General features: G+C 56.5%; 1 protein-coding gene across 3 annotated transcripts in view; it reads right to left on the bottom strand.

Moving 5' to 3' along the window:
* Nucleotides 1–562: 562 nt before the first annotated feature.
* The window catches only part of ING5 (inhibitor of growth family member 5), a 29,236-nt gene continuing 17,075 nt past the window's right edge, over nucleotides 563–12,723 (bottom strand). For 2 of the 3 annotated variants that reach the window (XM_008252392.5, XM_070069899.2), the window contains exons 6-8: nucleotides 5,169–5,304; nucleotides 5,028–5,089; nucleotides 3,430–3,503 (exon numbers count right to left, since the gene is read on the bottom strand). In XM_008252392.5, the coding sequence (XP_008250614.2) occupies nucleotides 3,461–3,503; nucleotides 5,028–5,089; nucleotides 5,169–5,304 (241 nt within the window). In that variant the 3' untranslated portion in view covers nucleotides 3,430–3,460. Of the gene's footprint in view, nucleotides 3,504–5,027; nucleotides 5,090–5,168; nucleotides 5,305–12,723 lie in introns of all 3 variants that reach the window. The other variant, XM_008252391.5, reaches the window with a different exon arrangement.

Below are 12,723 nucleotides of genomic sequence, written 5' to 3' on the forward strand. Positions count from 1 at the left end.
CAGTGTCCTGCGTCCCAGCACCCACAGGTCCTTCCTGCAGGCTCAGGGACCACCCTGATACCACAACAAAGTGGCAGCCGCGTTTTCCTGTGGACATTCCCAGACCCGTGGCCAACACCACTCTGCCCCACTTCCTGCCCCTGTGAAGGTTCCAAGAAGCCAGATGAAGCAGGTGCCACGGCCACGCCTTCCCCACAAACGTGCAGAAATACTGTGTCCACAGGTTTAAATGGAAAGCTGGAAACGAAACAGAGAATTTTATTGTTTCCATTCTACTCCAAAAATAGAACCACAGCCTTGCAAGGCCACCAAAATCCCACACAAAAGGCCAGCTGTGCTGCCACCTTGCTGATCCTGTGGTTAAAAGCCATTGTTAGAATAATTTCTTTATCCTCAGTTTTGTCTTTAAATTCACCCCTGCCCTCAGCCTCCTGCGCATACAACGCTCCGCCGGCCCAGACAGGCAGTCCCGAGCAGACTGTCTGCAAAGTCACCATCAGAGCACTCTGGGCACCACACTGTCATCTCGCACCTGCTTCCCAAAACGATGCACTCCCAAATGTTTGTTCCAAAAAATACTTTATTTATTAAACAATATATCCATAATCTATAACATGATCCAAAAATACAGATATACATCTTTACATTATTTAATAAAAAGATTTACAATATTATCTTTCCTTTACAAAGGGAACACAGGTAACAATTCCTTGAAAATAAAAGGTAACATTCATGTCGCAGCTGCATCGTCTTTTTGGATGACTTGAGGGTAGGGACTCCCCAGACCTCTCTCCACAGGGGACGCTGTCCTCAGACTTCCCAGGTAACGAAGACCGGCCCTGGTCACTAGAAACGCAGGAAGGCCCAGAGACCTGACACCCACCGTGTACATCCCTCCTGGCACTGATCCCATGAAGACTGAGCCCCGAGCCTCAGATGCAGCAGCCCCTCGGCTCCACGGCCGTGCAGGCGCCGCTCCCTAGACGGCGTCACTGCTCAAGCAGCCCCTGCCAACGGCTACTGGGGAGAGGCCAGGAAGCAAAGTGTGGTGTGGCTGCCTGGAACGGGCCTGAGACACAACTGGCTGCTGCCCCCGCCCCCCCCCCCCCAGCCCAGCAAACCCTCTGGCAGTCATTGGTCCACAGGGCTGCTTCTAGGGAAGCCCCAGGCAGACTGGAAGACACTGAACCCTGTGGCCTGGCACCTACATGGGGAGGGACAGCCAGCCGCTGTGTGGACAGTCTCCCAGGCTCAGATTCCGGGGCTGGGCTTACCATTTTTTTCTAACATAGCACCTGGAGGCTTTTCAGACTACTCACTGACCGCGCGGCACTGAAGACAGAGCTGCGCCTCTTCCCTTCCAGGTAAAGCCCACAGCCAGCAGAGGGACCCCTCACACAGGAGACAGGTCTGGGAAGGGCTGAGGGGGGTCTGTCCCAAGACCACGCCCAGGTCACGCAGGGACAAAGGCGGCAGGCCGTGGGGAGGATGCTCACTTAGACGGCATGAGCAGCGGGGCTCCTGTGCTCCCAGGGCAGCGGAGCCGGCCGTGGCATGAGGTGCTCTCCACCCAGACAGCCATTCCTGAGTGTCTCCCCATGGGCTGGCAGCACTGACCGCCAGGAAAGTCTCTACCCACACTCCGTGCAGGGGATCGTGGCGACGTTATTCTAACTGCAAAGTAAACACTAAAACAGATGAACACAGAAACTTAAAAAAGTCACAAGCAGGATGGTGGCTGGTGGCACCGTCGTGTGCGAGAACAGCTGCAGGCGCAGGGGCCAGTCACCCTCCTGGGGAAGCCTCACCCACACACACCCTTTCTCTCCAGTGGTGAAATAGGTATGCAGTGTTCAAAGGTGACGCGCAAACATTACAGAAGCTTAGCAGCTAAAGTATCCCCCGGCATCGCCTCCTTACAAATGCCCTGTACTTACCCACCCCTCCATGAAACACCACCAAAGATGGAGGCAGGAAAGGCTTCCTCAACTCACTCCTCGCCATCTTTACATTTCTATGCTAATAAAAAGCTCAGTGATTAAATAAAAACACCTCCCTGGGCTCCAGGCCTGGCTGAGACGAGGACCATGCGAGGCTACAGGAGGAGCTGGGCAGATGCTCCTTCCTGGGGGTCCTATGCCTCTCCGGTGCTCGGTATTGATGCCTGGGGAGGGGCCCGTGCCAGCAGCCACCCCACCTGCAGGCACCTGAGGCCCAGTGGCTTCCTGCAAAGGTCAGGCACCAGAACCATCCTCCTGGCCCTGAGCAGGCACTGAGCTCACATCCCCTTGTGGGAAGGGGCACCGCTGGGGAGCACAGCCTCCCAAGATCCTCTCTGTATACTTTCCCTTCCAGGTCAAAGGTTAGGAAATGGGAGAACAAACTGCCTCCTCCTGAGAAACAGGAACTCCACACCTCAGCCCCACCTCCCGGGCCCGCTCTGTGCAGCAGACACTGCTCCCCCCATCCTTGGGATTCCCCTGGGCCACACGTGCATCTCAACAGGCCAAGTGGATGCATTTACCCCAATGACAACCAAAAAGACGGCTCAACTTCCGGTTTGGTGAATGCTGACTAAACAAAAGTACACTGGTTTCCTAGCTTCACTCTAGAACTGCTACTGTGGCACAAGAGCTTCACAATCAAGTCACATCATTGTAGTCCCCTTGGACATAGCTCATCTAGCAACAGGCTCACTTCACAGACACACACCCCACGATCTTCATGCTAGAACAATAATTTCATCTTCACAGTAAAAACATCAGGAATTTCCAGAGAAACGAACGCCAGCCCCACTGTTTGGCCACCTCTAGTCAGTGCTGGTCATGGTGGCCCTCAGCCTGGTGGTCAGAGACGATCGTTCCAGAAGGTCCATCCCAGCTGAGGCAGTGCACGGTGAGGCAGAGGGACCTCTCCCAGGCTTGTCAGCAGTGTCCTCAGCAAGAGTCCGGGTCACCCATGTCAGGGTCAGAACACAGCACGGAGGGCAACCCAGCCACCACTGCACTGCACCCCACACAGCTGATGGACAGGTGTGCTTACCGTGGCCCCTTGCTGTGAGAACAGTCCTAGGTGGCTAGGACGTGTCCACCCCGCCCACCCACCCCACCCCACCCCGCCCCGCCCACCTGCACCACACACCCTGCCTGGCAGCCCTGGCTCTCACACACCCGAGTCCCCTCGGGTCCCATTCAGAGACCACCGTGCTCAGTGCTGGGCAAGTCTGTATAAAAAGTCAAGAGATTCCAGTCGCACGGCAGGCCCTGTAAGACTGCTCCTCTGTGTATACAGGTGGCGCTTTCTTGTTTGCATTTGGAAGGATCCAGAACCACAACTGGCCAGCTGAGTTACTAAAGTATCAGTGGGAACAAGGTAGCTTTAAAATGAAAGAAAATATTGCAACATGAGTGAAGGATATATCAACTTCTCTTCCATCCACTGCCAGACCACAGCCTCTCCCTCACTTCTTCTTCCTCTTCTCCTGAACGCACCGTGGACAAAACCTGTGATGACAAAGGCAATGGTCAACCTTTTTGCATCGTTTCCCAGCAGCACAGGGGATGCCCGGACGCCATCCCCAGGGTCTCCCAAGGCTGCTGGTCTCTGGGGAGACACAGCCAGAAGCAAAAAGCAGAAAAGCAGCAGAGGTTCAGCTGCTCTGTCCAGCCCGTCCAGGAGCGTTCCTCCTGACCTCTGCTCCAGTCCGTCACAGGGTCACTGGTACCCACTGTGGAAAGGACACCCACTGCCTGGCTCATGGAGGCAGCGGCTCTGAGAGCTGGAGATGCTGGGGACCAAGTGGGCAGTGCGGACATCTCAGGCCCCTGGCACGGCAGCTCCGGCCCTGGAATCCACAGGTTTCTGAAGAGCGTCCTGAAGATTCTGAGTTGAACAAGTTCTGGGCCTGAAACGCAGGCAGCTCGGACACTCCTGGACCAGAGCAGCTGTTCACATCGCAAGCAGCATCCCAGGTGCCCATGCAGGAGGTCCCCACCCACCAGCGTGGGCCTGAGCTTGCCTGGGCCTCCGGCTAACAGGAGCCGAATGGCAATGAGGGACCAGGACCGGCACACACAGCAATCACACCAAACAGGAGAGAAGCTTGCACACCTGGGATCGAGGCAAAGGCCACAAAGAACCCCGCATCCCCACTGCTGCTCTGTGTGTCCTGCTCGGAGCAGCAAAGCTCCCACAGTCAGACACGCAGTGGCAAGCGCCACTCTTCCCAGAGCCTACACAACTCTTCCACCTGGAAGCAGAGTAACAACTCAAGCTACACCAGACTGGAATCACAAGTCTCCCTGCTCCGCACCTCAGCCCCAGGCCCGCCTCAGCCAACAGCCACCATCCCCTCAGAAGCAGGGCCCCCCCTGCGGTGTCAGCCCTCACAGTGCCTCCGCCAGGTGTGGGGCACGGCCAGGTCGCCAGCAGAGTGCACCAGGAGCCCTGAGGCACACACGTCCCCTCGCCCTGTCTCTCCTCACTCTCCCTGTCCCCACTCCAAAGATTTGAGGAAAAGCGGCTCTCACTGACTACCACCCTGGTCTGCGGCAGTTTCTAGCAGTGCACAGGATGAGCAAACAGGCAGCCCCGACAAAGGCCGTGTGCACCTGGGAGGGCAGTATTTGTCTCAGCCTGAGAACATACTGGGCAGCAACACCAGGCTTTATCCAAGCAAAATCTTAGGATCCATAACGTGGACAGCTGCTGCTGGCAGTCCACCGCAGGACCCAGAAACGCAGCAGCTCCCAAGCCCTTGCTCCTCCCCACTCAAACAGTGCAGGAGCAGCGGAGCACAGCAGCCGCGGCACTGGGCAGCGCACTGAACCCCCACCCTCTTCTTCAGAACCTCCCTGGGGAACAAGAAGCCCTCAGCCACTGTCTGCCTCATCAGAGCCAGGAGAGCTGCTCGCAGGTACGCAACAAAACACAAACACAAGAGACACACGGGTCCCTGGGCAGGCTGGGCCTCACCCAGGAAGTGGGACAGCACCGGGCAGCCGGGGAGACGACGCAGCCATACTGACCATTTGCCCTTGGGCTTCGTGGTGAGATCCACGCAGGCGAAGTGGAACCACTCAATCGGACACTGCAGAGGAAAGGAGAGCCTTGGTCAGCACTGAGTTCTGTCACACATGTCCCCAACACTGCCTGGACGGCCCACTCACATCCGGGTTGTCGCAGCCAATCATCTCCCCGTAGGACACCTGATGGCACAAGCAGTACGTGGGCTCATTCGGGTCCACAGGCATGTCCAGCACGTCGGAGGGGTGCACAGACAGGATGGTGTCAGCAAACTCGGATCTGCAGGAGACAGACGTGCGGTCATGGTGCAGGTCCCAGGTCCCCCAGCCCCTAACCAAGGAGGAAAATCTGTAACGTGCTTTAAGCTGCTAGTATTAGCAAACCTTGTCCACATTTGTCACTGTCACTTGAAAACGGACAACAGCCCTTGGGCCTGTCACTGAGGACGCAAAGGGACCTTCAGCTCGTGCCTACTCTTCCTGAGTCAAATGCTTCCAGTAAAACCTCAAGCATCCTGTGACCAGGCAACGCTCTGAAGAACTATCAGTAAGAAAAGAAGGAAGCTAGCAGTGTAGCCCAACAGTGCAGCCACCACGTGACACCAGCATCTCTTCTTAGAGTGCCAGTTTGAGTCCTGGCTATTCCACCTCCAATCCAACTCCTTACAAACAAGCCTGGGAAGGTAGCAGAAGATGGCCCGAGTGCTTTTGGTCCCTTCCACCCACCAAGTAGACCTCCAGGCTCCTGGCTTCTGCCTGCCCGAATGTGGCTATTAGAGCTATCTGGGGAGTGATCCAGCAAATGCAGGATCGATCTTTCTCTCTCTCAGTCATTCTGCCTTTCAAATAAATAAATAAAACTTAAAAATAAATAAGGATGTGAACAAACTGTCAGCTAAAAGGATTCATATCATTAACCACAGAAATGCAGAAACAGCAGCAATGTGCAGATGAGGGAATGCATCCCCTCAAATGCCAGCTGAGGACATGGGGCATGGCGGGACATGATGTACTGAGCGGCTATGAGGTCCACAGACTCCCCAGTATATGGGACCAGTCCTGCTCTAGAGATGTGAACCCACCTTCCTGTCTGTCCCTCACCCCAACAGGGCTGGCCTGCGCCTGTGCAGGAAGGCCCCTAGGTGCCCCTCTGCTGCAGGCCAGCCAAGGTAAGCAGAGGAGCCCCCCCCCCCTCAGATAGCTAACATCTGAGACAGCAGTCTGCACCCCACCCCCACGGGCTCCCCTGCACCTGGCAGACGTGCCTTCACAGACACCACTCATTCTGTGCAGCCACGTCTTCACTCGGGAGACCCAGCAGTTCCCTCACCGCCTCCACCCAGAGCTCTCAACCCCAGGAGCCACGACTGCTGTGACAGGAGGGGTCAGTGCAACCATGTATCGCCCTGCCACTCACTCACCCGTGGCTCCCTGCGGGTCTGACAGCAGCCTGGTCGGAACCCACCCTGCCCAAGCCTGCTGCTCCTCAGGTCAGGTGCAGACTTGCAGTTGTTCCAAAAGGCTGCGTTCATGGGAGAATTTATTCTACATTTCAGTATTTTTCAAATAACTTGCAAACTGCAGGGTCAACACACAGATTTTCTCATCATCAGAGGGAGAAAGACGTCTTCCCTACCGTACCCCCAAATCAAGAGCACATAACACTGCTACACAAAATGTGGCTGCAGGTGTAATCAGGGAGAGAAGTGAAGAGGAGTCCGTTCCAGAGGGGACCCTCCCTGTGCTCCTCTGCAAGCCTCAGGCCTTGCTCAACGAGGCACCGCCCACTACGCCACTCTCCAACACTCATGCTGCCTGGGAGGGCTCTCGGCCAGCCAGCGTCTCTTGGCTTTGTGGGCAATCTCCCTCTTCCTCTCCTCTCTCCCCTCCTCCTCTCTCTGGGAACAGACAGGACTTTCTTTTATATTTTTATCTGTAAATGTCACAAAGACATGTCCAAATTCTGGAGCTCTGCCAGCTACGGAGCAACACTCACACGTGGCCGGCCTGTCTTCTCTGCCACATCCTCTCCACCGTCTCAGAAAACACACGCAGTGTGCTCTGGGAGTGCTGCCATGTCCTCTGCATCAATTCTACTTGAGCTGCTGTGTTGTGTCCACAAAACTCATCCCTGTTTTTGCATCCCACTGAGCTGCCACCTGACCTGTGATGGTCAGAGTCAGCTGACCCAGTGGCAGAGGGAGAGGATGGAGGAGCAAAGCCACTGTGAAGGCCTCAGGGCACAGCTGCATCCCAGCCCTCCCCAGACACACCTGGAGGAGCCCGTGAGGTGAGTGTGATTGCCCACTCCCAAGGGAAGCTAGCAGGAGGTCATGGAGTCCCCCTCCTCAGGCAGGCAGTGGCAGCTCGCTGGCTGGTGATGGACATGCAGGCTCCCCTCACCACAGTGCCAGAGCCCTCCTGCCTGATGGCCCCCAGGTGCCTGACACCCGCGTCTTCCTCAGCACTTAGCCCCCAGCAGGTGCCTGGCTGCTTGTCCAAGTTTTGGGCTTCCAGGGACTGCAGGACAAAGTGTCCCCTCAGTGTGCACGCGCAGGTCCTGTGCACATGCAGGACCCACAGACATCAATGGTGCAGGGTCAGACTCTGCCCTCAGGGTTACAGATGTGCACGGATCAGCTTTTGTGAAGTCTGCACCACTCCTCTCCAAGGAAGTCTCTGGCCCAGCCAGGACAGCAAGCGAACCAGAGGACGGAGCATGCCAGCCAGGGAGCAGCACACACCGAAAACCTAGCAGTGCCAAGGAAACCACCATGTGGAAGGGACACGGACAAATGCAGGATGCTGCAGACCCCAGCAGGGCAGGCACAGCCTCCGGGACTGCTCTTCATGGAACGTTTCTCAGGGCATTCCCACTGACCCACACAAGATTTCAGAGCTGGCCACAGCACACCACACTTGCACTGGCCTCTAGGGCTTAGTCCACAACACAGAATGGGGCAGGACAGTGCCACTGCTCAGGGCACCGAGGGGTGACAGATCCACACACAAACAGGAGGTACTGGTGTACCAGCCACAGGAGCTGCCATATGACCAGCCGTGAGCACCGCCAGGGCCAGTCTAGCAGTCAGGCCCAGAAAGCAGCACCCAGCCCCAGCTTTTGCCACTGGTCAACATTGGCGTGAGGGCTGTGGTTCTGGGAAGCTGCCTTGGGCCAATCCTGAGCCCTTCCTAAGGTCCCTGGGGCATGGGAGGTCCTGGAAGGCCCTCAGCAGGAAGCCCCAACCACAGAGGGATGCTGGGGTTGCAATAACCACCACACAAACTCACGATGAGGTGACAGAACCTGTGGTCGGGGGGCAGTACAGCTGCCCTGAGCCTAGTGGGGTTGGCCACTGTAGGGCCTACACTGACCTCACACAGCCAATGACACTTCAGGACCCACAGGCCCACGGCCACGGCCCCTCAGAATATTCACCTCAAGGCACTCACCTCACAGCCCTCACATCTCTTACCTCACAGCTCTCACCTCACAGCCCTCACATCATAGCTCTCACCTCACCTCACAGCCCTCACCTCACAGTGCTCACCTCACCTCACAGTGCTCACCTCACCCCACAGCGCTCACCTCACCCCACAGCGCTCACCTCACCTCACCGTGCTCACCTCACAGCTATCACCTCACCACCCTCACATCATAGCTCTCACCTCACCTCACAGCCCTCACCTCACAGCGCTCACCTCACCTCACCTCACAGCCCTCACCTCACCTCACAGCGCTCACCTCACCTCACCCCACAGTGCTCACCTCACCTCACCTCACAGCCCTCAGCTCACCCCAAAGTGCTCACCTCACCCCACAGCGCTCACCTCACCCCACAGTGCTCACCTCACTTCACCCCACAGTGCTCACCTCACCCCACAGCGCTCACCTCACAGCCCTCACCTCACAGCTATCACCTCACAGCCATCAACTCACAGCCCTCACCTCACAGCCATCACCTCACAGCTATCACCTCACAGCCATCATCTCACAGCCCTCACCTCACAGCCATCACCTCACAGCTATCACCTCACAGCCATCATCTCACAGCCCTCACCTCACAGCCATCATCTCACAGCTATCACCTCACAGCTATCACCTCACAGCCATCACCTCACCACCCTCACCCCACAGTGCTCACCTCACAGCCCTCACCTCACCCCAGAGCGCTCACCTCACCTCACCTCACAGCGCTCACCTCACCTCACCCCACAGTGCTCACCTCACCCCAAAGTGCTCACCTCACCCCACAGCGCTCACCTCACCTCACAGCCCTCACCTCACAGTGCTCACCTCACTTCACCCCACAGTGCTCACCTCACCTCACAGCGCTCACCTCACCCCAGAGCGCTCACCTCACCTCACCTCACAGTGCTCACCTCACCCCACAGCGCTCACCTCACCCCAGTGCTCAGCTCACCGCCCTCACCTCACCCCACAGTGCTCACCTCACCTCACAGCCCTCACCTCACCTCACCTCACAGCCCTCACCTCACCTCACCCCACCCCACAGCGCTCACCTCACCTCACCTCACCTCACTGCCCTCACCTCACCTCACAGCCCTCACCTCACCTCACCTCACAGTGCTCACCTCACCCCACAGTGCTCACCTCACCTCACAGCCCTCACCTCACCTCACCCCACAGCGCTCACCTCACCTCACAGCCCTCACCTCACCTCACCCCACAGCGCTCACCTCACCGCCCTCACCTCACCCCACAGCGCTCACCTCACCCCACAGCGCTCACCTCACCTCACCTCATAGCCCTCACCTCACCTCACAGCCCTCACCTCACCTCACCCCACAGCGCTCACCTCACAGCCCTCACCTCACCCCAGAGCGCTCACCTCACCTCACCTCACAGCGCTCACCTCACCTCACCTCACAGTGCTCACCTCACCCCACAGTGCTCACCTCACCCCAAAGTGCTCACCTCACCCCACAGCGCTCACCTCACCTCACAGCCCTCACCTCACAGTGCTCACCTCACTTCACCCCACAGTGCTCACCTCACCCCACAGCGCTCACCTCACCTCACAGCCCTCACCTCACCCCAGAGCGCTCACCTCACCTCACCTCACAGCGCTCACCTCACCTCACCTCACAGTGCTCACCTCACCCCACAGTGCTCACCTCACCCCAAAGTGCTCACCTCACCCCACAGCGCTCACCTCACCTCACAGCCCTCACCTCACAGTGCTCACCTCACTTCACCCCACAGTGCTCACCTCACCGCACAGCGCTCACCTCACCTCACAGCCCTCACCTCACCCCAGAGCGCTCACCTCACCTCACCTCACAGCGCTCACCTCACCTCACCTCACAGTGCTCACCTCACCCCACAGCGCTCACCTCACCCCAGTGCTCAGCTCACCGCCCTCACCTCACCCCACAGTGCTCACCTCACCTCACAGCCCTCACCTCACCTCACCTCACAGCCCTCACCTCACCTCACCCCACCCCACAGCGCTCACCTCACCTCACCTCACCTCACTGCCCTCACCTCACCTCACAGCCCTCACCTCACCTCACCCCACAGTGTTCACCTCACCTCACCCCACAGCCCTCACCTCACCTCACAGTGCTCACCTCACCTCACCTCACAGTGCTCACCTCACTGCCCTCACCTCACCTCACAGTGCTCACCTCACCCCACAGCACTCACCTCACCCCACCCCACAGCGCTCACCTCACCTCACCTCACCTCACTGCCCTCACCTCACCTCACAGCCCTCACCTCACCTCACCCCACAGTGTTCACCTCACCTCACCCCACAGCCCTCACCTCACCTCACAGTGCTCACCTCACCTCACCTCACAGTGCTCACCTCACTGCCCTCACCTCACCTCACAGTGCTCACCTCACCTCACAGCCCTCACCTCACCTCACCCCACAGCGCTCACCTCACCTCACCTCACCTCACTGCCCTCACCTCACCTCACAGCCCTCACCTCACCTCACCTCACAGTGCTCACCTCACTGCCCTCACCTCACCTCACAGTGCTCACCTCACCCCACAGCACTCACCTCACCTCACCCCACAGCGCTCACCTCACTATACCTCATAGCCCTCACCTCACGGTGCTCTCCTCAGATATTCACCTCAGAGCATTTACCAGGGGCAGGGAGCAGTGCTTCAGGGACTAAAAGGGCACAAAAGCTTCTGCAGCCTCCCAGTGTCCTGGAGCTGGGCCTGCTGGGGCACAGCCAGCTCCTCCTCCAGACCTCTGCCCAACATGGCCACAGCACAGGAAGCACCAACCACAGCCATTCTGGGAAGGCAGTGTGGAGGCACCTCGGTGCCAGTTCACAGCCAGGGTCTCCCCTTGCCACACCAGCAGCTGGGCCCATCAGGAGGAGCAGCCCTGTCCTGGCCCAGGTCAGTCTGGCAGGACAGAGACAGAGCACTGGTTCCAGGGCGAACGTACCTTCACTCTACACCTCTTTTCTGTCTAAAATCAGAAAGGTAATGTGGAAATCATAAGACAGAAAAAGGCAGAAAGACATGGCACATAATCAAGAAAAAACCTGGCTAACAGAAGCAGAAGCAGTGTCAGACAAATAAACTAATTATGCGTTAAAATACAAGTAAAATAAATGTTTTAAAAACCAAAATTTGTAAAAAGGGAAAAAAAAAAGAAGAATCAAATGGAAATTCTAGGACTGAAAACTGAAACAGGTCAAACTGTTGTCTATGATCTCACCTACCTGGAAATGACACAGTCTAACACCTCACATGACAAAGTCATTGAGAACGGGACCCTCCATCAGGCAGACCTCGAAGCAGGTTTGATGGACCAGGATTTGATGTCCTACCAAAAGTACAGACCTCAGCCTAACGCACCACACTTTCCAAGTGCAAAGACTGAGCTGGAATCGCACTGAGCACACAGGGAGGAGCCTTGCCTAAATGTTCAATGAAGATGCCCTCTGACCACACTATGTCTTACCAGTAAAATCCAGCACCTCAGGTCCTTAAAAAAAATTTAAGATAAAAAGAAATGGAGGAAAACCTACATCTATATTAGAAGAAACTTATAGGACTTACTGAATAAAAAGGAAAACAAAAAGACTTCTGGCCCTAACATAACAAAGGAAACTAAACTTGCCCTTCTTCTGTCAATAACCAGAAAGCTGAGGGATCACTCTTCAGATGCTGGACAAAAGGCAGCACAGGAGTGTGGCCCTCAGAGGGGTCAGGCAGATGAGACCTGCACTGACTCCGAGTTTTGCCCAGAGGCAACCCCCACACATACTGCAGAGAAAAACTGAGGTCAGCTTGGGTGCCTTGATGAACTACAGAGAAAAAAAAAAATCAAAATCCAAGGAGAATAAAGGTGCTGGAATTGGGGGCAGAGTCCTGGAATGCAGAACATCCTAAAACTCTCTAAGAGATGCCTTTGAATTTAGAGCTAAAAACTAAGTTATTTGTGCCCAGGGTAAGAAGCCATGAGGCTAGAGAGAGAATAAAGGGAAGCTGTAAGCTGAGCAACCCCCAGACCCTACATGCAGACTGAAGACACCCAAGTCCCAAAGCCACAGGAAGAGGGGTCCTAATATACTCACAAGAGACCCCAGGATGTGCACACCTCAGCTGCAGGCTTATCCTCTCCTAGAACCAACTAAGAAGCTGGCAAAAGGCAGCCCACAGTTCTGCTGGACACTACTCATCTGCACATGTCCCACAGATGT

The sequence above is a fragment of the Oryctolagus cuniculus genome, chromosome 3, assembly GCF_051225735.1.
Source record: "Oryctolagus cuniculus isolate XC-2025 breed Fujian yellow rabbit chromosome 3, ASM5122573v1, whole genome shotgun sequence".
In the NCBI taxonomy this organism is placed as follows: Eukaryota; Metazoa; Chordata; class Mammalia; order Lagomorpha; family Leporidae; genus Oryctolagus; species Oryctolagus cuniculus.